Source organism: Suricata suricatta, chromosome 8, assembly GCF_006229205.1.
Source record: "Suricata suricatta isolate VVHF042 chromosome 8, meerkat_22Aug2017_6uvM2_HiC, whole genome shotgun sequence".
Classification (NCBI taxonomy): Eukaryota; Metazoa; Chordata; class Mammalia; order Carnivora; family Herpestidae; genus Suricata; species Suricata suricatta.
In genome coordinates, this window is record NC_043707.1 from 133,835,071 (window position 1) to 133,857,570 (window position 22,500).

The following is a 22,500-nucleotide window of genomic DNA, read 5'->3' on the forward strand; positions in this document are numbered from 1 at the left end:
GTTCCACATATGAGTGAAATCATATATTTGTCTTTCTCGACTGACTTATTTGGCTTAGCATAATACATTCTAGTTTCACCCAAGATTTCATTCTTTTTGATGGTCAAGTAGTGTTCCGTGTGGGTGTGTGTGTACACACTCCCCACATCTTTATCCATTCATCACTTGATGGACATCTGGGCTCTTTCCATACTTTGGCTTTTGTTGATAGCACTGCCATAAACATTGGGGTGCATGTGTCCCTTCGAAACAGCACACCTGTGTCCTTTGGATAAATACCCAGTAGTGCTATTGCTGGGTCTGGGCAGTTCTATTTTTAATTTTTTGAGGAACCTCCATACTGTTTTCCAGAGCGGCTGCACCAGTTTGTATTCCCACCAACAGTGCAAAAGGGTTCCTCTTTCTCCGCATCCTCGCCGACATCTGTTGTTGCCTGAGTTGTTAGTTTTAGCCGTTCTGACGGGTGTGAGGTGGTATCTCATTGTGGTTTTGATTGTATTTCCCTGATGGTGAGTGATGGTGAGCATCTTTTCAGTTGTCTGTTGGCCATCTGGATGCCTTTGGAAAAGTGTCTATTCATGTCTTCTGCCCATTTCTTCACTGGATTATTTGTTTTTTGGGCGATGAGTGTGATAAGTTCTTTATAGATTTTGGATAGTAGCCCTTTATCTGATACATCGTTTGCAGATATCTTCTCCCCTTCCATCAGTTGCCTTTTAGTTTTGTTGATTGTTTCCTTCACCGTGCAGAAGCTTTTTATCTTGATGAAGTCCCAATAGTTTATTTTTGCTTTTATTTCCCTTGCTTCTGGAGATGTGTCTAGTAAGAAGTTGCCGCAGCCGAAATCAAAGAGGCTGCTATTTTTTCCTGTAGGATTTTTATGGTTTCTTGTCTCACGTTTAGATCTTTCATCCATTTTTAGTTTATTTGTGTGTATGGTGTAAGAAAGTGGTCCAGGTTCATTCTTCTGCATTCGCAGTCCAGTTTTCCTAGCACCATTTACTGAGAGACCGTCTATTTTCCATTGGATACTCTTTCCTCCTTTGTTGAAGATTAGTTGGCTATACATTTGTGGGTCCATTTCTGGTTCTCTATTCTGTTCCACTGATCTATGTGTCTGTTTTTGTGCCAGTACCATCCTGTCTTGATGATCACAGCTTTGTAATGCAGCTTGAAGTCCGGGATTGTGATGCCTCCAGCTCTGGTTTTCTTTTTCAACATTACTTTGGCTGTTCACAGTCTTTTGTGGTTCCATACAAATTTTAGGAGTGTTTGTTCTAGCTCTGTGGAAAATGCTGGTGTTATTTTGATTGGGGTATATTAAATATGTAGATTATTCCTAGGTGCTATTATAAGTGGGATTGATTCCTGGATTTTTCTTTCTGCTGCTTCATTATTGGCGTATAGAAATGCAACCGCTTTCTATACATTGATTTTCATTTTCTGCGACTTTGCTGAATTCATGTATCAGTTCTAGTAGTATTTGGTAGAATCTCCTGGGTTTTCCATGCCGGGTATCATGTCATCTGCCGAGAGTGAAAGTTTGACTTCTTCTTTGGCAGTTCATATGCCTTTTGTTTCTTTTTGTTGTCTGATTGCTGAGGCTTGGACTTCCGGTACAGTGTTGAACAACAGTGGTGAGAGTGGACATCCCCGTTGTGTTCTGACCTTAGGGGGAAGAGCTCTCAGTTTTTCCCCAGTGACGATGGTACTGTGAGTCTTTCATATACGGCTTTTATGATGTTGAGGTGCGTTCCTTCAACCCCTACTTTCTTAAGGGTTTTTATCAAGAAGCGCTGCTATATTTTGTCAGATGCTTTTTCTGCATCTATTGGAAGGATCATATGGTTCTTACCCTTTCTTTTACTAATGTGGTGTGTCACATTGATTGGTTAGGAATTGAAGCAATCTTGCAGCCCAGGAATAAATCCCATTTAATCATGGTAAATAATTCTTTCAATGGACTGTTGAATTCGATTTACTAGTATCTTGTTGAGAATTTTTACATCCATGTTCATCAGGGATATTGGCCTGCAATTCTCCTTTTAAGTAATTTTGGAATCAAGGTAATGCTGGCTTCATAGAATAAGTTTGGAAGCTTTCCTTCCGTTTTTATTTTTCAGAACAGTTTGAGAAGAATAGGTATTAACTCTGCTTTAAATGTCTGCTGGAATTCTCCCGAGAAGCCGTCTGGTCTAAGACTTCTATTTGTTGGGAGATTTTTGATAACTAATTCAATTTCTTTGCTGGTTATAGGCCTGTTCACATTTTCTGTTTCTTCCTGTTTGTAGTAATGTGTGAGTGTTTAGGAACTTTTCCATTCCTTCCAGATTGTCTAGTTTGTTGGCATATAATTTTTCATACTATTCTCTTATAATTGTATTTCTATGGTGTTGGTTGTGATCTCTCCTCTTTCATTCGTGATTGTATCTAGTTGGGTCCTCTCTCTTTTTTGAGAAGCCACACTAGGGGTTTATCAGTTTTGTTTGTTTTTTAAGAAAACAAGGTTTTAGTTTCATTGATCTGTTCTACTGTGTTTTTTTGTTTCTATATCATTTATTTCTGCTCTACTTTTTATGATTTTTCTTCTTCTGCTGGCTATGGGCTTTATTTACTGCTCCTTTTCTAGCTCCTTTTGATGTAAGGTTAGGCTGTATATTTGGGACCTTTCTTGCTTTTGAAAGGTTGCCTTTTAGGACTGCCTTTGCTGCATCCCAAAGGGTTTGAACTGTTGTGTTTTCATTTTCATTTGCTTCAGTGTATTTTTAAATTTCTTCTCTAACTTCCTGGTTAACCCTTCTTTAGTGGATATTCTTTAACCTCCATGTATTTGAGGGCTTTCCAAATTTTTTTCTGGTGGTTGATTTCAAGTTTCATAGTGTTGTGATCTGAAAATATGCGTGGTGTGATCTCAGTCTTCTTGTACCTCTTGAGGGCTGATTTGTGACCCAGTATGTGGTCTGTTCTGGAGAATGTTCCATGTGCGCTCAAGAAGAATGTGTATTCAGCTGCTTTAAGATGAAATATTCTGAATATATCTGTTAAATCTGTCTAATCCAGTGTGTTGTTCAAAGCCGTTGTTTCCTTGTTGATTTACTGCTTAGTTGACTTATCCATTGCTGAAAATAGGGTATTAAAGTCTTCTATTATAATAGTATGATTGCTAATGAGTTTGTTTATGTTTGTGATTAATTGATTTATGTGTTTGGGTGCTTCCAAGTTGGTGGCATAAATGTTTACAATTGTTAGATCTTCTTGATGGATAGATCCCTTAATTATGAGATAACGCCCTTCTTCATCTCTTGTTACCATCTTTGTTTTAAAAGCTAGTTTTTCTGATATAAGTGTGGCTACTTTGGCTTTCTTTTGACCTTCATTAGCATGATAGATGGTTCTCCGTGCCCTCACTTTCAATCTGCAGGTGTCCTTAGGTCTAAAATGAGACCTAGGGTAGCAGAATGGATAGGAAAAACAAGATCCATCTATATGCTGCCAGCACTTCTGTGTTTAACCTAACAGTTTATTTCTTCAACTGCTGCCCTGTGTGAGAAGTGCCCATCACTTTAAGTCTTTCAAAAATACCTAAGGTTTTACGGGGCACCTGGGTGGTTCAGTTGGTTAAGCTTCCAATTTCAGCTCCGGTCATGATCTTGTGGTTCGTGGGTTCGAGCCCCATGTCGGGCTCTATACTGACAGCTCAGAACCTGGAGCCTGCTTCAGATTCTATGGGTGTGTGTGTCTCTCTTTCTCTGTACTTCCTCCGTTGATGTTATCTCTCTCTCAAATAAAAATAAACATTTAAAAAATATACCTATGTCTTGGGAAGGAAAAGGAATCATTGATGAGCCTGCCAGCCCAAATCTTGCTAAAGAAGCTTGATACAGAAAAATCTCCTAATGAGAATATCAGTATGTTCAGTCAATAGATGTTTTGAGCACCTGCTCCCTTTCAGGTACTGCCTGGTGCTGGACACCTACTAATGAACAAGCCAGGCATGGTCTGTGTCTTCTGGAAGGTTCTAGTAAGCTATCGGGCTATGTGGCCATCTCATTTTTCTGATATTAGAATGTGAAGCACTGTTGAATGAATTTACCGTGTACTGAGCCCATCCCTGGTAACTCCAACATTTCTAATTGTTCTTGTTTTCAAATGCGTATACAGACCTTCCCAAGGTGAATCGGACGTTTTTGTGCCTTGATAAGGGACATTACCTAAATGCGCTTTGGCCTTTTCCTGATGCCTTGATCATCAGAGAGGGCATTGGGTATGGTTGTGGGGGACACAGTGATGCTCTCTGGCTCTGGAAATGAATCAGGGGGTCTTTGAAGTGGCCCTTGCCACTCCAGAGAGCTGTGCCCTCCTCTCCGGCACGCTTTCCTCCCCGCCTGCATCTCCTTGCTCATGTGGGCCCATTCTCAGCATCCCTCTCCGTCCCTTCTCACAGCTATCTGCTGTGACAGGGGAAAAACAGGCTGCCAGGGGGATCCAGAAAGTCAGGATCATGAAATCAATAATGTAAGACAAGATATAACGTGTGATTGGGTAGCTGAGTTAACATGCACTGATCTCATGGTTCAGAGATTTCCTTCTGGCAACTTCAGCTCACCAGAAATCTGTCTGTATTAAGTTGTTTATATTAAGTCACTCTGAGTAGGACGTGTTGATTTGCAGGTGTTTTAAGGATGTCAGAACAAGCCTGTTATTTCTGTTCATAAAGGCCCAAGGGGAGTCTATTGATGTAATCCCTTACTGTGGGGGTTTAGATGTGCCTGAATCCACTACTGAGGATTAATATTTCTTTCAACATCAGAGCTATTCTGACTGTTCTTTGATTCCTTTGTCATTAGTTATAAGCCCTCTTAGTGATTTCCTGTCTGGAGGGAGATTTTTCTCGAAGACAGCTCTTCCTTCATATCTTATTTCTCTCTCTTTTTTTAAATGTTTATTTTTGAGAGAGAGAGGGAGAGAATGTGTGAGCAGGGGAGGGGCAGAGAGAAAAGAAGACAGAAGACCACTGTGGGGCTCGAACTTATGAACTGCAGGATTTTGACCTGAGCCGAAGTTGGATGCTCAACCAGCCGAGTCACTCCAATGCCCCACTTCATTCCTCGTTTCTGCAGACCCCTGCTCACGCTGTCCCTGGTAGTTTTCTCAGCCTCCCGTGGCTGTGCTGTGCTGTCACAGCTCTGCTCAGGGACGACCGGGGGACCGTGGCAGCTGGGACTGGCTTCAGACGGTCTTTCTTAACATCACTGCTGCGTCCCACACCGTTTGCCTTTGCGGAATATCTAGCAGCCGCTCAGTCCGCGTGGAGCTCTCGTTCCGTCCTCTGGCTCCCTGCGGCCGTCCCCGCTGACCCGCCGGGCCTCTGCAATTTCCTCCCTCACCTGGGCCTTTCTCCCCTCCAGATTCTGACCGAGCTGGAGCACAGCGGCATTGGGAGAATCAAAGAGCAGAGCGCTCGCATGCTGGGGCACCTGGTCTCCAATGCACCCCGGCTCATCCGCCCCTACATGGAGCCCATCCTGAAGGTAACGCACAACAGCTAGAGAGGCTGCACTTTCTCTCCAGGTCCTCCTCTGCCAGCTCCTTTGGGACGATGGGTGTGTTGGGGCAGGTAAGTTCTTTTGGCCCCAGGCTCGGGGACAAGAGCCGCATCAAGCCCTCTTGGTGAAAGAACTACAAAACTCCCACCAATTGCAGGAAAGGTGGGAGTTTCCCTTTATCAGAGATAAGATACAACATTTCCGGCACATCATCAAGTGTGCTAGGAGAGGAATAGGTGGACCGTGGCCTAAGATAACTCCTTCACAATGAAGAAAAACTGAGCTTTAAAATCTGAATGCGTTAGAGGCATATGGAATCTTTCAGAACTTTGTGGATATGGGCCGGTGAGCACACAGATATCATTTGAAGGGAGACATGGGAGACGTTTTTATTTTTTATTTTTATTTTTTTAAATTTAAAAATTTTTTTTTTAATTTATTTTTGAGAGAGAGAGAGTGTGAACAGGGAAGGGTCAGAGAGAGAGGGAGATACAGAATCTGAAGAGAGGCTCCAGGCTCTGAGCTAGCTGTCAGCACAGAGCCTGACGCAGGGCTCGAACCCACGAACTGTGAGATCATGACCTGAGCCGAAGTCAGACGCTTAACTGACTGAGCTCCCCAGACGCCCCCTGGGAGATGTTTTTAAATCATGGCACTTCCCAGCTCTCTCGTGCGTCAGACTGGACTCAGAAAAGCTTTAGAATCCACATTCCAGAGCAATCCTGGATTCATAAAGCCTAGAAGTAATTTATCTGTGACTGAAATGGTCTCTTGGGTGAATTTTACTTATATAAGAGAAAGGTTTCTAGTAGATTCTGTCCTGCATTCATATTCTCATACTTTCTTTTCATAGGCTTTGATATTGAAACTGAAAGATCCAGACCCTGATCCAAACCCAGGTGTGATCAATAATGTCTTGGCCACCATAGGAGAGTTGGCTCAGGTAAGGGGACAGCCACTTCTTCCACAGGATGGAAAGAATACTGTTTAGCCTCTGAGGAAATCAAAATAGCACCCTCATTTCTAATCTTCTCTGCCACCATCTTTGTCGTTTTGTAGGTCAGTGGCCTGGAGATGAGAAAGTGGGTTGATGAACTCTTTATCATCATCATGGACATGCTCCAGGACTCCTCCCTGTTGGCCAAAAGGCAGGTGGGTACCACTTCCAGACTGAGCGGGACAGGCCCTTGTCTCTCTTAGTCACTCCCTACCCCCAGCCAGTGCCCAGCCCAGAGCCTGGCACATAGTAGGTACTCAGAAGTATCTATGGAATAGTGTGGAGGAAGATGTGGAACCAGAATTAGCGGTCACCCTGACTTGGTGACAGCTTTCAGTAAGTAGCAGATTAAAAAAAAAATCCATCTCATGTGTCAGAGCCCTGATCCCCAGAGGGGACACAGAAAGCCTGGGCCTGTGGCTATAGAGGCAGCCGAGATGCAGCACCCAGCCTCCCCGTCCTGGCTTCACCTTGGCCACTGAGGCCATTAGGTGACTAGACTCAAATTAAGAACAATCTTAATTTGGGGCGCCTGGGTGGCTCAGTCGGGGAAGCATCCGACTTCGGCTCAGGTCACGATCTCACAGTTCGTGGGTTCGAGCCTTGCGTTGGACTCTGTGCTGACAGCTCAGAGCCTGGAGCCTGTCTTCGGATTCTGTGTCTCCCTTTCTCTGTGACCTTCCCCTACTTATACTCGCTCTCTCTCTCTATCTCAAAAATAAATAAAACATTAAAAAAAATTTTAAAGAACAGTCTTTTAATTTCCCTTTAAGTTAGATTTATTCCGTCATCATTCAGGGTGTGGAAGGACTGTGTGTTTCCTTTGAGAAAAGCGGGGCGCTTCTTTATCTTTTTATCCCGTGATTGTCGGCATTGGTTTGCGGACTTGATTTTAAGCCCAAACTCTCAAGGATTTCTGTTCACGGTTAACAGAACTCTACGGGAAACTTGATTTTCTTGGAAAAGCCTCCAGTACTTCCCCGTAACCATTCAATGAAGAGTTCAAACCATGCTTTCTCATACTGCTTCGACAAACCCCACGGTCTGTTCCTTGTCCAGGTGGCTCTGTGGACCCTGGGGCAGTTGGTGGCCAGCACGGGCTACGTGGTGGAGCCCTACAGGAAGTACCCCACTTTGCTCGAGGTCCTGCTGAATTTTCTGAAGACTGAACAGAACCAGGGTACACGGAGAGAGGTAGGGAACATGGCAAACTTGGTCTTTCAAGATTTTGCTGGAAGACTGGAGAGAGAGTGTGGCATTACCACGCTCTGACAGCGTGTTGATCACACGTCCTGTCTTCCGTTCTGTTCATACAGCTGCGCGTTCAGGTATGACCTGGGTGTCGCGGAAATGAGAGGAATGTGCACGAAAGCCACTGTCATCACGTGGTGATGAATGTTTTTCTCCCCCTCCCCCCCCAGGCTATCCGTGTGTTAGGGCTTTTGGGGGCCCTGGACCCCTACAAGCACAAAGTGAACATTGGCATGATCGACCAGTCCCGCGACGCTTCCGCCGTCAGCCTGTCAGAATCCAAGTCAAGTCAGGATTCCTGTAAGTCGTGGGGACTAACGGGACTCGTCAGGGTCCTGCCTTCCAGAGCGCCCGCTGGCCGTGTTCGGAAAGGGCCTTGGGCCGGCTAACAGATCACAGCACGTCGGCTCTCCTCACGACTTTTGAATGGAAAGTTGAGTTTTCTCTTGAATCGCAGTAGGGATGCCGCTTCCCAGTGTGCCTGGAATCCTGACGTCTGTCCAGATTCTTTGTCCAAGGGTCACGGGCTAAGCCTGTACCCTTTTTGGTGCAGAGGAGAGAGATGTGAATGGTCACCCTGACACCTCTGTTCATCTGTCATTCTTTGTTAGCGCTTCTTTGATGTTTTCTGTTCTCCTGGTGCCCAAGGAGCAAGAGGGTAGAATTTACCCTCCCTGTTTTAGTGGGTGGGGAAATCTGAGGCCAGGCTCAGGGGCATCGACAAACTAGTAGCAATCAGAATCCGGGGCTGTTTTTTCCATCAGCTAGTCTGGCCCTGGAGCCCCTCTGCCTGTGGACTAGTAGCCTGAGAGATCGGGCAGGGTATGGGGTTACAGCAGATTCTTCTAGACTTCACGTATGGTCTGTCAGGGTGGGCTTGTTTCCCAGAGAGTGAAAGTCCAAGGGGGGCGCCTGGGTGGCTCAGTCGGTTAGGCCAAAGAGTGAAAGTCCAGCAGTGACTCTCCCAGCGCTTCCAGCAAAATGTTGTTTCCCCAGATACGTTGTCCCTGAACTCTGAGGATGGAGCCCTGTTGCTTCCAGTGTGTTCTTCTGTGTGTCTGAGAAGCGTAGCCATGATGTCACCCTGTCAGACCCATGGCCGTCAGCAGAATGGGGGCTGGGCCCCTGCAGGTTTTGTCCTTCCGCGGCAGTGCCCGGCGAGCCTCTTGGCCAGTCTAGTTCTTAGGCTCCTAAGTGTACCCTTCAGCCTCCCTCCCCCAGTCTTGGAGATCCTGGCCTTTCAGGTCAGGTAGTATTTGCCACTCCCTTATCGGGAGTCCCTAGAGGGACCAAGAAGCTCCTGAACAAATGTTGGCCTAATTTGATTCCCTTTACTTTCTTTCTTTATTTTATTCTTTGAGAGAGAGACACACAGAGTGTGAGTGGGGGAGGGTCAGAGAGAGGAGACACAGAATCTGAAGCAGGCTCCAGGCTCTGAGCTGTCAACACAGGGCCTGATTCAGGGCTGGAAGCCACGAACAGTGAGATCATGACCTGAGCTTAAGTCGGACGCTTAACCGACTGAGCCACCCAGGCGCTCCAATTCCCTTTACTTTCATTTAGGAGGGTAATTATTTTTACTGACGGTTTCATCCCCAGAGTTGTCACCCGTAACAGTTAGAAGCTAATTTAAACAGCGATTTAAGGAAAACCCATCATGTACCGTTTTAGGCTTCTGTGGTTGGGGTAATAGAAAAGCCAGAAACTCTTGAATCCTTAATGGTGAGAGCCTGTTCGCTGGGTCCTGATGCGCTCTGTCCTGCCCTGAATGCCGATGGCGGTCAGGCTGCGGGTGGGGCCCCAGGCTCTGCCCTACGTCGAAGTCGCATCACGTATCGCCCGTGACTGTCGCCATCGTTCTGTCCTAGCTGACTACAGCACCAGCGAGATGCTGGTCAACATGGGCAACCTGCCGCTGGACGAGTTCTACCCCGCCGTGTCCATGGTGGCGCTGATGCGCATCTTCCGGGACCAGTCCCTGTCGCACCATCACACCATGGTGGTCCAGGCCATCACCTTCATCTTCAAGTCCTTGGGCCTCAAGTGTGTGCAGTTCCTGCCCCAGGTCATGCCCACCTTCCTCAACGTCATTCGGGTCTGTGACGGGGCCATCCGGGAGGTAAGTAGCTGAAACCCCACCCCTGCTCCCCCCTGCCTGAGCCCCAGGTGCGTGGCAGGTCCACCTGCATGCCAGCGTCCTGCCATGCCCCCTGCCGGCCGTCGGGCCGAGTGCCCGTTCTCCCACCAGCTCCTAACACCTCAGGGAACAGGGGCCATTGGCTCGGCCGGATTTCCTGGGTCACCCACCAGAATGGCGATGAGTGGGTGGATGGGCATATCTATAAATTTTTAACATTTATTTATTTATTTATTTATTTAGACAGACAGATTGTGAGCAGGGGAGGGGCAGAGAGAGAGGGACATACAGAATCGGAAGCAGGCTCCAGGCTCTGAGCCGTCAGCACAGAGCCTGATGCAGGTCACGAACCCATGAACTGTGAAATCATGACCTGAGCTGAAGTCGGACGCTCAGCCAACTGAGCCCCCCAGGCGCTCCTGGATGGGCGTATCTAGAATTCAGTGCAGTTGATGGGGGAGAATGTCCCACCGTGTGGACTCCTGGTTGCGTCCTCATGATTAGGTTTAAGTCAGTCATGTTGTTGTTGTCCTAATGTTTATTTACTTTGAGAGAGAGCAGGGGAGGGGCAAAGAAAGAGAGAATCTTAAGTACGCTCCACACTATCCATGCAGAGCCTGACGTGAGGCTCTCTTCCACGACTGAGATCCCGACCTGAGCCGGAATCAAGAGTCGGACGCTCAGCCGACTGAGCCCCCCAGGCGCCCCTGAGTCCGTCGTTTTCGTGAGACGGCGGCAGAGGGGATGTTCTCGCCGGATCTCGTAGTGTTAGCGTCTCCCGTTAGTGCTGATGGGTATCTGTCCCATCTCTCCACTGGCAAGTGGCCTTTTTCTCGAGCCGTTGGGCGATCTGTGGGGCGATACTTCAGGACTACGGCTGTCCGGTTTCCTGACTTTTACCCCACGGCTGAGCATCCATAGGTGATCCTTGTCTGAATCCGTTGTCACACTGGTTGCAAACTAAGGACTTTCTACTTCTGCCGTCTCTTCCACTTTTGACAGCTGAACATTCCTGTTGAGTAGAATTTTCCCCTTTCCTTCCCTGTATCTTCCTTTTTCTCTCTTTTCTTGCTCTGAACCACAGAACATGCAGAGTGGTTCTGTGCTTATTACGTATGCCTAAGCCACTACTGACAACAAAGCTGCTAAATAAAGGTAAAGGGGGCTTTTTTTTTAAATTTATTATTATTTTTTTAATGTTTATTCATTTTTGAAGGAGAGAGAGACAGGGCGTGAGTAGGGGAGGGGCAGAGAGGGAGGGAGACACAGAACCTGAAGCAGGCTCCAGGCTCCGAGCCGTCAGCACAGAGCCCGACGCGGGGCTCAAACTCAAGACCTGTGAGATCATGACCTGAGCCGAAGTCAGATGCTTAACCAACTGAGCCACCCAGGTGCCCCCAGAGTACCGTGTTATAAAGATACTTGAATTAATTTTTTGAGTCACTTTGTCTCTCTGTGATTGTATATTCAATGTGATATACATTTGAGGGAAACAATATCTTTTTAGAAAGTCTATTTTCTAACTTTGTGCCTGGAGGAGAGAAGTTTAAAATTTTAAATTTCCTAGCTTTTCATTCTAGATAATCATAGAGTCTACAAAAAGAGAAAGATGGGGCGCCTGGGTGGCTCAGTCAGTGAAGCGTCCAACTCTTGATTTCAGCTCAGGTCACGATCTCATGGTTTGTGAATTCGAGCCCCACATCAGGCTTTGCGCTAACAGCATGGAGCCTGCTTGGGATTTTCTCTCTCAAACCTAAAAAATAAAAAAGAAGATAGTTCTAGTTTTTTGTTTTAATCTGTAAGCCAGTTATTACTTTTCTCATTGTATATCTAGGACCTTCAATACGATGTAGACTATCTCAATGAAGGTGGAAATCCTTAATCTTGTTCCTGATTTCAGTGGGACTGCTGTTAAGATTTCACTGCTAAGTATAATGTTTGCTGTAGGGTTGGGTAGTCAGCTTTTTTAGGGTTGTAAATGGTCTCTTGTGGTCTTAATTAGCTGAAGTTTTTATCATGAACAGATATTGGATTTATTAACTGCCTTTTATTTGTCTGCTGTGATCATAGTTTTCTCTTTCAGTATGTGAATATGTCGAATTATAGTGATATGTTCAAATGTTAAACTATTTTTTAAAATAATTTATCTTTTAATTTACATCCAAGTTAGTTAGCATATAGTACAGCAATGATTTTAGGAGAAGATTCCTTAAGGCCCCTTCCCCATTTAGCCCATCCCCCCTCCCACAATCCCCCCAGCAACCCTCTGTTCTCTATATTTAAGAGTCTTTTACATTTTGTCTCCCTCCCTGTTTTTATATTATTTTTGCTCTCCTTCTCTTGTGTTCATCTGTTTTGTATCTTAAATTCCTCGTGAGTGAAGTCATATGATATTTGTCTTTCTCTGACTAATTTTGCTTAGCATGATACCCTCTAGTTCCATTCACATAGTTGGAAATGGCAAGATTTCATTCTTTTTTGATTGCTGAATAATACTCCTTTGTGTACGTGTGTGTATGTATATAGATAGATATATTACATCTTCTTATTCATTTATCCATCAGTGGACTTTGGGCTCTTTCCATACTTTGGCTATTGTCGATAGCACTGCTACGAACAGTGGGGTGCATGTGCGCCTTCTGAAACAGCACACCTGTGTCCCTTGGATAAATATCTAGTAGTGCAATTGCTGGGCTGTAGGGTAGTTCTGTTTTTAATTTTTAGGAACCTCCATATTGTTTCCCAGAGTGGCCCCACCAGTTTGCATTCCCACCAGCAGGTGCAAAAGAGATCCACTTTCTCCACATCTGTTGTTGCCTGAGTGGTTAATGTGAGCCATTCTGACGGGTGTGAGGTGGTGTCTCATTGTGGTTTTGATTGTATTTCCCTGATGATGAGAGATATTGGGCATTTTTTCATGTGTCGGTTCGCCCTCTGGGTGTCTTCTTTGGAGAGGTGTCTATTCATGTCTTTTGCCCATTTCTTCACTAGATTATTTATTTTTTGGGTATTGAGTTTGATACGGTCTTTATAGATTTTGGATAGTAGCCCTTTATCAGATATGTCATTTACAAATACCTTCTCCCATTTCATCGGTTGCCTTTTAGTTTTGCTGATTGTTTTCTTCACTGTGCAGAAGCTCTTCAGTTTGATGAGGTCCCAGTAGTTCATTTTTGCTTTGGCTTCCTTTGCTTCCAGAGACATGTTGAGTAAGAAGTTGCCACAGCTGAAGTCAAAGAGGTTCTTGCCTGCTTTCTCCTTGAGGATGTTGATGGCTTCCTGTCTCACGTTTAGGTCTTTCATCGTTTTGAGTGTATTTGTGTGTATGGTGTAAGAAAGTGGTCCAGGTTCATTTTTCTGCATGTCGCTGTCCAGTTTTCCCAGCACCACTTGCTGAAGAGACTGTCTTTATTCCTTTGGATATCCTTTCCTGCTTTGTCAGAGATGAGTTGGCCATACATTTGCGGATCCAGGTCTGGGTTCTCCGTTCTGTTCCACTGACTTGTGTGTCTGTTTTTGTGCCAGTACCATCCTGTCTTGATGATCACGGCTTTGTATTGCAGCTTGAAGCCCGATCGGGATTGTGATGCCTCCAGCTTTGGTTTTCTTTTTCAAGATTGCTTTCGCTATTCGGGGTCTTTTCTGGTTCCACACAAATTTGATGTTGAAATATTCTTAAATTCTTATTTTAAAACCAGCGTGGTTGTGATGTATTTTTTTTTCATGCATTGACTTTATATCCACTACTCAATTTGGATTTTTTATGTCTGCAATCCTGAGTGAAATGCACCTGTAATTGTTACTATTTTTTTAACTCTAGGTTTCTGTTTCTTCTTACAACAGTTTTGGTCACAATATTTCTAGGAAGTTACTCATTTTATTTACTTTCTGTGTATAGGCTTGCCTTTTCTGGACATTTCATAGAATTGGAATCATCTGTGGTTTTTTTGTGTCTAGCTTCTTGCACTTTACATGATACTTGTGAGGTTCATCGTAGGTCAGTCATTTATTCCTTCTTGATAGCTAAATAATGATGCAGGAGTGCTGTTACTGCTCAGAGAGAAGTGTTGTTAATGTTTCCTATGATTTCTTCTTTCACCACTGAGTTATTCAGAAGTGGATATTTTAATTTGCAGATATACAGGATTTCAAATTTCTTTTTTGGGTATCTCTTTCCATCTTATTTGCATTGGGTTTATGATGTTTGCTGAAACCGCCTTAGTAGTCTAATGCTTGATCCATTTTTGATAAATGTTTCCTCCACGCTTGGGAATAGTGTATATTTGCTAATGTTACACACAAAGTTCCACGTACGTCATTAGATTTAAACTTATGACTAATTGTGTTCAAGTCTTTTGTATTCTTGTTAATTTTTTGTTTGCTTAATCTGTCCATTACTGAGGAAGTGAGAGAAAATCCCCCTTTACAACGGTGGCTTCGTTAATCTCTCACAGTTCCGTCAATTCGGCTTTATGTCATTGGGGGATATAGTGTAGGTGCATTCAAAGTAAATCATTCTGTCTTCCTGGTACGTCGAATCTTTTGTCATTTTGCAATGACTGTATCTTTAACGATACTTTAAAATTTATTTTGTCTACTTTTCATATAGCTACCCCATCTCTTTTTGGAGGGAGTATGTCTTTTATTATCTTTTTACTTTTTTTAAATTTTTTAAATTTATTTTTGAGAGAGAGACTGCATGAGCAGGGGAGGGGCAGAGAGAGAGGGAAACACAGAAACTGAAGCAGGCTCCAGGCTCTGAGCTGTCAGCACAGAGCCCGACGCGGGGCTCGAACCCACGAACTGTGAGATCATAACCTGAGCTGAAGCCACTCAACCGACTGAACCACCCAGGCGCCCCTATTTTTTACTTTTAACCGTCTTGTGACTTTTTGCTTTGGTTGGGCCACTCACGATCATGGTATGTGTAATAATGCAGCTAGGTTATCCCTTTAATCTAGTCTGAAAATCTCTGCATTCAGTCCAATTACATTTATTGTGATTGCTGGTAAAGTTGGGTTTATTTCCACCATCTGATCTAGCGCTTTATGTGTTTATTTTCTTTCTTTTCTGTCTTTTTGGGGCTTGATTTGAGCTTTCATTTTCTTATCTTTTGCCCTCTACTTGTTGGCCATCTTTAATTTTAATGAATGATCTATAATGGGGTTTTTCAATCATAAACAAAAGTGGGCAACTCCTATTAAATTCCCATACTCATTAATAATTATTAGCATTCTGTCAATTTGGTTTCATCTTATTACCCCACCTCCATCAATCTCTTCGTGCGCACGCGCACTCACACATACACACACACATTCTTTTCTGGGCAATTTTAAAGGAAATTCCAATTATCATACTATTTCACCAATAAATACTTTTCTCCCATATAACCAAAATTATAAGATCTACAGAATTAAAAATAATTCCTTAATAGCTTCTAATATGAAGCCTTCTTCAAATGTCCTTGTTTGTCTTGTCTTTTTCTTTTTCTTTTTTTTTAAGTAGGCGTCACACCCAGCACGGAGGCCAACACGGGGCTTGAAATCATGACCAAGAGATCAAGACCTGAGCTGACATCAAGAGTCCGATACTTAGCTGACTGAGCCCCCTAGGCCCCTTCCTTGTTTGTCTTAAAAAATGTGTTTTTACATTTGGTTTATTTAAATCCTAATCCAGATAGGCCTGCACGTGGCGTTCCCTTGATAAATCCAATTCTCTTTCTGTCTTTCTTTTTACTATTTACTCCAAAATACCATTTATTTGTGAAGAAAGCAGGTCATTTTTCCTAGAGAGTTTCCCATTCTGGATTTGGCTGATTGTATCTTCAGGATGTCTTTTGACTTCTTATAAACTGGTTAGATTTAGACGCTTGATTAGATTAGGGCTCCTCCCATTGACAAGAAATACTTCATAGGCGATACTGCATACTTCCTATTTCAACAGTTAGTAAGCAAGTCTTCTCTAAATGATCCACTTCTAGGGAGGTAAATGGTAGTCAGTGGGCTCAGGTGCTGCGGTCCTGTGTTCCCCATCAGCTTTTCTCCTAATCCTTTTAGTGTTTGTTGAAGATTATTTTGTAGAACCGTTATTTCATCAGCAACTGGAAAACGGTGATTTTCTAATTCTATTACTCCTTCTGGCCTTATTAGCTAGTAATTATCTATGAAGCACTTTATGTTATCAACTGTTTAGTGTAGTTCATGCAGGAAAGGCAGAATAAACGCATGATTCTTTTATTTACAAGTTTTTCAGAGTAATGAATCAAGTCCTTTGCACCCTCTCCAAGGTGACTCAGTATCACCCCATGACCCCTGTTGCTTTTGGAGTATCATTATCAACGCGTGTGTGGGGGTTTTATTCCTATTCATTGAAGGCACTGTTTTTTCTCATGATCGTATTATCCCAATCAACTTGACTGTTGTGTTCTTTTTACATTGCCAGTGGTCTTCGTCTTTGATTCCCTTCTTGCTTTCTGACCAAAAAAAAGAGATTTTGAGCTTATCAAGTGCTTTTCACTCACGCCTTGGCATGGCCACTTCTGACAAGCTATGGTTTCTTTTTAAACTTTATTTATTTTGAGAGAGAGAAAGGGAGAGCATGTGCACACGAGTGGGGAAGGAGCAGAGAGAGAATCCCAAGCAGGCTGCACACAATTAGTGTAGAGCCTGACATGGGACTCGATCTCATGAACTGTGAGATCACGATGTGAGCTGAAATGAAGAGTCAGATACTTAACTGACTGGCATCCCTGGAGCTATGATTTCTTTAAGCAAGCGACGGTACTTAGAGACTGCAGTTTGCGTGCTAGGGTGCTCATCACCACCGACACATCTTATTCTCTGCCGTTTCCGTGAACAGAACTAGAAATAAGTGATTTTTAGAAAGAGGAAAATTAAGTTATGCATATTTAAGATTTAAGAGTTTTTACTTTGATGTTACACCTGTTTCTCACGCTGAAAAACTTGGTTTCTTGCTTCTGACATTTCTATAATTATTTGCTTTACCTTGTAAGATACATACCTACATGTATCTTATGTACATGTAGCTAGTAAATGGCCAATATTAGTAATAACAGATTACTGAATGCAGTTCAGGGTTTTCTGCAATTTTTTGTTCTTCTTAGGATGTGTCCTTTTGGAGATATGCACCAAAATCCCATGGTTATTTTTTATTAAAAATTTTTTTTGATGTTTATTTCTGAGACAGAGAGAGAGAAACAGAGACAGAGCCTGAATAGGGGAGGGGCAGTGAGAGGGGGAGACAAAGAATCCAAAGCAGGCTCCAGGCACTGAGCTGTCAGCACGGAGCCTGATGCAAGGCTCATACTCGTGAACTGCGGGGTCATGGCCTGAGTCGAAGTCAGATGCCCAATCAGCTGAGCCACCCAGACGCCCCCCAAAATGCTGTGTTTAAAGTCACTTGAAATTCTTTGAGTGATTGTCCAACCAACTTGCTTTATAGTTAAATTAATTTGTTTCTGCTTATTTTCCATTTTTAGAAATTTCTTTGAGGGTTTTTCCTCATCTAATTAAGTTTTCTAATTTAACTTTGAGGTTTATTCTGATTACGTAAGACATTACCATGGTTCCAGAGCCAAAACTACAAAATACGTTCAGTGAAGTCTAGCTTCTCTCCCCATCTCTGGTCCGTGTTTCTTCCTTCCTCTGTCACTTCCTGTTGCTGCTGTAACAGATCACCACCAACGTAATAGTTTCAAACGACACAGATTTATTATCCTACAGCTCCGTAGGTCGTAAGTCTGACAGAGGTCAGACTGAACTAAAACCAGGGTGCTGTTGAGACCACGTTCCTCTCTGGAGACTCTAGGGGAGAATCCATCTTCTTGCTTTTTCTACTTCTAGAGGCTTCCCGCATTCCTTGGCCCTCTTCCTCTGTCTTCAGAGTCATCAACATTGTATCTCTCTGGCCCTTCTGCTGTCAGATCTTTCTTTCTGCCCACAGCCAGGGAAGATTCTCTGCTTTTAAGGTAAGGACTCCTTTGACTAGATTGGCTTGTCCTGGATAATCTCCACCCGTCAAAGTCCTGAACCTTAATCCCATCTTCCGAAGTCCCCTTTGTCACTTACTGGCAGGTGCTGGGGATTGGGGCATGGACGTCTTTGGCGCACAGTGTTCTGCCTACCACACTTCCTCCTGAGGTAACCGTTTTGATCAGTTTTTAAATTTATCGTTTCACCGTTTGTTTTAGAAAATGTAAGGAAATACATGTGCCCCCACCTTCCTTCCTCAGAAGATAACATAATATAAACCCTACACTTTCACAGCAGCATGCCCTGGAGTCCCTGCCAGAGCGACACATGAGAACCCTTCTTTCCTTGAGAGGTGATGGCGCTCCACTGAATGGATGTACCACAGCCGTGTAACCCGTCCCCACGGGCGGATGGTTACGTTTTTTTTTCCTTTCTTTTGATATTTAAAATAATCCTGTAATGAAAAGCTTTGTGTGCCAAAGCGTATAATTTTTACCTCTTTTTGTACTTGATTGGCCTCATAGTTTACATTTTTTAAAAGCTTTTTATTATTATTATTATTATTTTTTTAGTAATCTCTACATCCAACCTGGGGCTTGACCTCACGACCCCGAGATCAGCAGTCGCGGGCTCCTGTGACCGAGCCGGCCAGGGGCCTCCTCATTGTTGACACTCAGATCTTTGAGCTCTGTGGAATATGTCTCCGTGTACAGGATGAGGAATGGATTCACTTTATCTTTCTCTACCCTTACGATTTTGCCTCACATGCCTAACTCTAATACCTAATTTTTAAAATTAATCCATATCTCCATCCTTTCCCAGAATAACATAAAAAACTAAGAATGATTGCTCAGACCACCTCTTGTGCTATTTTGACGTATCACTGTTTGTTTTCCTACTAGGAAGTATCACTGTTTTTTTCTACCACCGAACTAAACATCATCACTATTTTGTGCAAACACACTTGCCAACTCACGTCTCACTTTGTCTTCCCCCTCGGTGCTTCCTCCTAACATCATCATCCTCCTTTGGAGCCAAGGCACATTCCTCTTTTGAGCATCCATCGAAGTAATAAGCTCTCTGTTTCTGTTTTCTCCGCAAACATTTTTATTTCATCCTCTTCTAAAATCCTTACTGAGCTGAGAACAGGATTGATTGTGGGTTCTGCAACTGTAGATGAGATCCTGCATATTCTGATTTCTTTGGTTGGGAAATCACGATTCCTTTTCACTTAACCTTGCTTGTCTCGGTGTCTGTTTCAGATCTCCTCAGTGTCTTTGTTGCCCTGAGGCTCCACTATTGTGTATCTAGATACGGGTTTCTTTCTTGCATCCTGTTTAGGATTTGCAGACTTATGAATATGAGGATTCCACCCTTCGATTCTTTACTTCCAGAATTTGTTTCAACATGTAGAGCTTCTCACTGTGTCCTTGATGTCTGTTAGTTTCTTATCTGTATTTTTCATCTTTATTTCTGAGATTCCCTTGTAGATATTTCTTCACTTCCTGTTTTTGTTCATGAATTCCTCCACTGTGTCTTTGAACTTATCTTTGAGTTTTTCGGTTCAACTGCATTCTTCTTTTTTTTTTATATATCTACAGTTATACTAGAGTTTTTAAAATATGCTTGGTATGTTTTGATGGTATCCTATTCTTTACTCAGTTTTTAAATTGTCACCTTTTTTTTTTAATGTTTATTTATTTTTGAGAGAGAGGAGAAAGAGCACGAGCAGGGGAGGGGCAGAGAGAGAGAGAGACACAGAATCGGAAGCAGGCTCCAGGCTCTGAGCTGTCAGCACAGACCTGATACTGGGTTCAGGCTCGTGAGCCGTGAGATCATGACCTGAGCCTACGTCGGGTACTTAACCCAGGCACCCTAAATTCTCACATAAATAAATGTGAGAATTTAAGCATTTTAAACAGATTTATTTTATATGTTTATCCTATAATTCCAATATGTATAAGAGCCTTGATGGCTCTGATCCTGCTATTTATTGTTGCTGCTCAGTCACCCTCGGAGTGGTCTGTCCTTACGTGTTTTATAATTTTGGATCGTGTATCCTGGTCCACCAGGCATTCCCTGGCTCTGAGGTTGCATCTCCAGATTTACATTTGCTTCTGCCATGTGATCCAGGAGAACCTTACCTTAATTTCTTGGCTTAAGAGTTTCTCAGTCCACAGAGATGGTCCATATAACCCATATCTAAACACATGAGAGTGAACTGAAATTACAAGCTCTCAGGGAAACTGTTTTCCTACCTGGATTCTCTCTGAAGGTCTGACTTTCTATGACAGGTTTCGGTTCCAATAGTATAATAATAACAATGATCTTTTACGCATCATCTTCAGGCTTGTCATAGCAGGGGTGTCTAACCCACCATATTTTCAGAGCCAAACTATGTGTTCTTTTAAAACACTAATGTTCGGGGGCGCCTGGGTGGCTCAGTCGGTTGAGCGGCCAGCTTCGGCTCAGGTCATGATCTCACGGCTCGTGGGTTCGAGCCCCGCGTCGGGCTCTGTGCTGACGGCTAGCTCAGAGCCTGGAGCCTGCTTCGGATTCTGTGTCTGCCTCTCTCTCTGACTCTTCCCTGCTCACACTGTCCCTCTCTGTCTCTCAAAAATAAATAAAAGACATAAAAAAAATTAAAAAAAATAAAACACTACTGTTCGGGGGGGGAAGGAAGAAAATCTTGTGAGAGAATCTAAAGGAGAAGAAATGAGGCAGCTTCTCAAGGGAGGCATTTGTGTGTGGGCCCCGGTGTGTGGCCCTTACACTTAATACGGAGTGACAGCGAGGCTCAGGACACTTTTGTCCTTTCTGCCCTGCCATCCCCAAAGCCCCGCCCTCCTTCCAGCTTCGATTTTCTACCTTCTGTCAGGTTTCGCATAACAACACTTTAACTAAAAAACCATTATATGTAGAGTCTCACGTACCTTGATCTCTGGAATGTCCTCTTACAGAGACCAGAGACCCTTTCACAAAAACCATCAGTAGCGATTCGATGAGGAGGTGCCCAAGAGATAGGTAGGAACAGCTGTCCTGGCTTGAGTCGGACCTGTGCCATGTGGTGAGCAGATTCTGACCACCTTAGAACCCGTGGGTGTCCTTGTTGTCAGGGAATGCATCCACGCTCCCTTCGAGCCCAACCCCGTCTGTCCCGTCAGTCTCTCCTCTTCGGGTAATGAGTCCCCGGGTCCGTTGCGCGCTATTTGAAACAACTCTTGTGATTTATCCCCAGCTTGAACTCAAGTTTCCAAATGTGGGTAAGAGTGAAAATGTATATGTTCACTACCAAATTATCCTCACTAATGGGGGGAGGCAGAGGCATAGAGAGCTGTAAGAATCTTTGGGGGAGGGGCGTTTAGAATATGATTTGCTACTGAATATTGACATAATCTGAAGATCGTAACAATAAAAACTATACCCGAAAGCCCTCTTCTGTAGCTGGGGTCACCTTTCCCCGAGCCTTTTCATTCCCAGCTTGTTTCAGCAAAAGGCATCTCCTCTTACGGGGGTACCGCATCGACCCAAACAGAATCTCCTTATACCGCCCCTCCCCTGGCTTGCTTACTGTTTTGGTTCAAAGTTTCTTGGAGTTACAAAGAACTAGTTACTGTTAACTAATGAATTAAGATCTGATTAATTGAGTTAATTACTATAAATGAACCAGTATCCATAATTGTTAGCTGTACTTTTAGAAAGGAAGTGGTGGTGAATTGGAACTAAAGAGACAAAAGATACATTTCCATTTGATGAAAAATTTCACGTCGTTTTTAAGCCTTCAGTAACTCCGGATATCTTTCAGTGACAGCCGGTGTTCACGCAGCACCTAACAGTGTTCGCATCCAAGTATTATCCCACTTAACTGAAAATAAGCCTCGAAGACAAGTAGACTGTCCCCTGCCCTCTTCAACCAACAGACTGGGCGCAGAGAGGCTAAATGAAGGTCACAGAGCTAGTAGGTGGCATCACGGCTCACAACAGCCAGTGTGACCCCAAAACACCTGCTGTGCAGTAGCAGGCGCACCTGGGAATACAGCCACCAGCAGTTGATTTAGCCTCAACCACGGTTACCACCAAAGGTTTTCAGTTCTGGGTTTTTTTTAGACTTACTCTCCGTGCATAGAGTGGTGTGGGAACCGATGCTGCAGTTGTCTTCATTTGTTCCCACGGACTCAGGGTAAGCCTGGGCGTTCTGCGTCCTTCCTGATGCCAACTTGCTGACCTCTTCTCCATTCCAGTTTCTGTTCCAGCAGCTGGGAATGCTGGTGTCCTTTGTGAAGAGCCACATCAGACCTTACATGGATGAAATAGTCACCCTCATGAGAGTGAGTAGAAGCTAGTGCTCTGGCTGATGCATCAGTGTTTGGGTCAAGGAGCGTTCGGAGGCCCGTTTGGATAACACGGACGGTTTGGTCCTGGGTCTCCGGAGAGCTGTTCCAGCCCGAGGATAAAAAGCGGGGTCCGGTTCCCCAGCAGGTATTGACAGGGGAGGGGGGCCGCCCCGCAGAGGCTGCGGCACCCGAGTACAAAGTGTGAAGTCGGAGGAGGGCTCCTGAAGTCATCGTTCTGCCAGAA

General features: G+C 44.0%; 1 protein-coding gene across 2 annotated transcripts in view; it reads left to right on the top strand.

Annotated features, from left to right (window-relative positions):
* MTOR (mechanistic target of rapamycin kinase) overlaps positions 1–22,500 on the top strand; it is a 137,306-nt gene that overhangs the window by 23,583 nt on the left and 91,223 nt on the right. For both annotated transcript variants that reach the window (XM_029946054.1, XM_029946053.1), the window contains exons 14-20: positions 5,409–5,531; positions 6,400–6,489; positions 6,606–6,698; positions 7,603–7,737; positions 7,965–8,094; positions 9,663–9,913; positions 22,164–22,250. In XM_029946054.1, coding sequence (XP_029801914.1) covers positions 5,409–5,531; positions 6,400–6,489; positions 6,606–6,698; positions 7,603–7,737; positions 7,965–8,094; positions 9,663–9,913; positions 22,164–22,250 — 909 coding nt within the window. The remainder of the gene's footprint in view (positions 1–5,408; positions 5,532–6,399; positions 6,490–6,605; positions 6,699–7,602; positions 7,738–7,964; positions 8,095–9,662; positions 9,914–22,163; positions 22,251–22,500) is intronic.